Source organism: Spironucleus salmonicida (genome assembly GCF_000497125.1).
Source record: "Spironucleus salmonicida strain ATCC 50377 chromosome Unknown tig00000004, whole genome shotgun sequence".
Taxonomy (NCBI): Eukaryota; Fornicata; order Diplomonadida; family Hexamitidae; genus Spironucleus; species Spironucleus salmonicida.
The window spans coordinates 1-2,626 of record NW_027150715.1 but is presented as its reverse complement, the minus strand read 5'-3'; the positions used below and the strand labels follow the sequence as shown (position 1 = coordinate 2,626).

The following is a 2,626-nucleotide window of genomic DNA, read 5'->3' as shown; positions in this document are numbered from 1 at the left end:
TTCAGTTACTGCGTACAACTGCGTTGGTGGACAGGATTCGGGATCACTGACATCAGTTGTGACGGCTGCGATACCACGAAGCTTCCTTAGCTGATTACGCGTTACTGTGGATTAGAATGGCTTTGTATGGTACACTTATGAAGGTTATTACGATAATGGCGCAGGGATGCTATTCAGGCATCCAGAACTTCGTCGAGCTCAAAAGATTTGGAATGCAGTCATGCAATATTGATCGAAAGGTTCACTCCTTTACTGCTATTAATGAAGGTAGCTTTGATGGTTGTATTTACTGGCCTTATTTATTGTTGTGAAAATGTTGCACGAGGTTCTACAGTTCGGGCTGTTGTTTAGAATCATAAATATAAGCTACTTCGAAAAGGATTACCAGTTTAGAATGATGTTTCACCAAAATAGAAGGAGGTAATCTAATAAAAAGTATTCCATGATAAATACCGATGGTCTGCTAACTTAAATTATTATTAAATTAACGTTGCAATAGGTATTACAAGTATTTTAAAATACAATTGTTCTTTTCTGTCTTATTATTGTAACATGAAATATAAAACAGCGCATTGCTAATATTACCATTATTAAAAATTTGTATGCTCGATGCGTGAGCTTCATGAAACTGTGATTTTTGAAAATAAATGTGGGAGGTTGGTTCTCACCTTTCCAATCTAGTTAACACTTGCACTTTTCTATATGTTTGAATTATATGACGGTATCAGCAGGGTTTGTAAACACGTATACTAGCATTCAGTGTTTAGTCAATTATATTCAATTCAATTATTCCGATCGCTTCCTTATTATCATAACTTGCATCATGTTAAACACAAATGTTCTATCCTATTCTTTAGCTGGTTAGCCTACTCCTGCATAATTGTATTCGTTTACTGAAACACCCAATAAAATTATCAGGTTTACTGAAATATATTTTTATTAATTATAGATTGTATATTCAATATAGTCCAGGGTGCTAATTAAACTTCTTCAAGCGCAAATATATTATACTTATTTCGACCAATATGTATATTACTTACCCCAATCCTTTTCCAAGTTTTATATAATTAATACACATTCCATCAATTCTAAATAAATGTAAACTCATTTTATACTGATTTAAATTACTTTAAACATCATTTTTACACATAAAATCCGCCAATTCTGCTACACAAATCACTATTCGCCATTGTTAATACATTATTACACCTAAATAATGTCCTATCAATATCTATTACTAAACTCTGTGCGCAGATAGCTAATGCGAAATCTTCGAGCAGTAATTTTAGAATTCGATTCTTTCATATATTATTTATATTAAAAAATCACTAGTAAGTGATTTCGAAAAAAATAAAACGAAATTGGTGCGTGAGAAGCTTAGGATAAAGGGTCATTGCGTCAATGCATTCGTAGTTAATATGTCGAAATAATGAGTTCAAGGGCCAACTACACATATTTTAATTATACTATAGCCAAGTTTGATCCTTCCATGCTCTATAAGTATCAGCATGAAGCCAAAGATTCGAATTTTTATGAAGTGGAGTGAAAAAGGAGTGAAAAGAATTTTCAAGTTTGTGGTCTTACTAAATTTTAGTTGTAATGTTAAATGATGGAGCTTGTTTTCTGTGAGGTGGAATTGTCCTCAGGAAGGCTAACGGGAGCTACCTTTGAGGAAGTGGTAAGGGAAGGGAATTATTATCGTTTTTAGGATAGTGCATTTAATATTTCATGAGGGAAAATAGGATACTGATGATAGGGCATATGGAAATATCGGGTAACATATTTAGGACTGGCTGGGAAGATTTGTAGAAATTAATGCAGATATGGCTTAGTTTGTGGTGAAATAAAGTAGTATATTTATTGTTATGGTTTTAATATATAATTATATTTAGTCTGTATGTGTTGATCATACTAATATAGCATTGAATAAATACAAAATTAAGTTCAGTATGGGTTCATTGGATTTTTGAACCATTCTACGACATTGAACCATTTATATAGGTTCTGGAGTTATTCTTTACGAGGTCTTACTTCGCTACGACTACTGTTTTCTTCTTCCTTTTGATAATGAAAATCGTTAATCCAGCCACTACGCAGATAGTTAGTATTATTACCGCGACCACTATGCCAATAATTGAGCCTGTGTTCGTTAATGTTAATTCTTAGCAGGTATCGTCAATCAGGTGTAAATCAGCCTCGCACTCAGTACATTCTCCAGAATTTAGGCAGTTAGTACAACCTGCCGTACATTTTTTACAGGTTTCCTTTTCTAGATAGTATCCTTTTAAACATTTACTGCATTAAGTACCTGAATGACAGTGTTAGCAAAATTCTTCGCAAGGGTCACATCTAGTTTGATTAATTAGCGCAAATTTGGTTTCACAGCTAATACAGTCTCCTGAAGTGTTATATAACCTACAATTTTCTACCTATTTATAGCACTTACTTACGCTTTGGGAGGTTTAGCAGAACTAACCTTCAGGGCATTTACTAAACTCGTTGCACTCGAATTTGACACACTTATAATTAACTCTGTAATAACCTTCTTTGCAAAAGACACATCTATCGGCTCCCAAACAAAAAATGCATTATTCGTCGCATATAGGACACTTTCCCTCTTTCACGG

The 2,626-nt window shown here is 33.6% G+C and overlaps 1 protein-coding gene across 1 annotated transcript; it reads right to left on the bottom strand. All coding sequences in view use genetic code 6, as the record gives it.

The window, feature by feature from the left end:
- Positions 1 to 1,955: 1,955 nt before the first annotated feature.
- SS50377_28716 (Cysteine-rich membrane protein 1) lies at positions 1,956 to 2,626 on the bottom strand (the record flags this gene model as incomplete). Its single annotated transcript, XM_067912472.1, has 1 exon — positions 1,956 to 2,626. A coding segment is annotated over one exon (671 nt), but the record flags the coding sequence as incomplete, so codon positions are not given.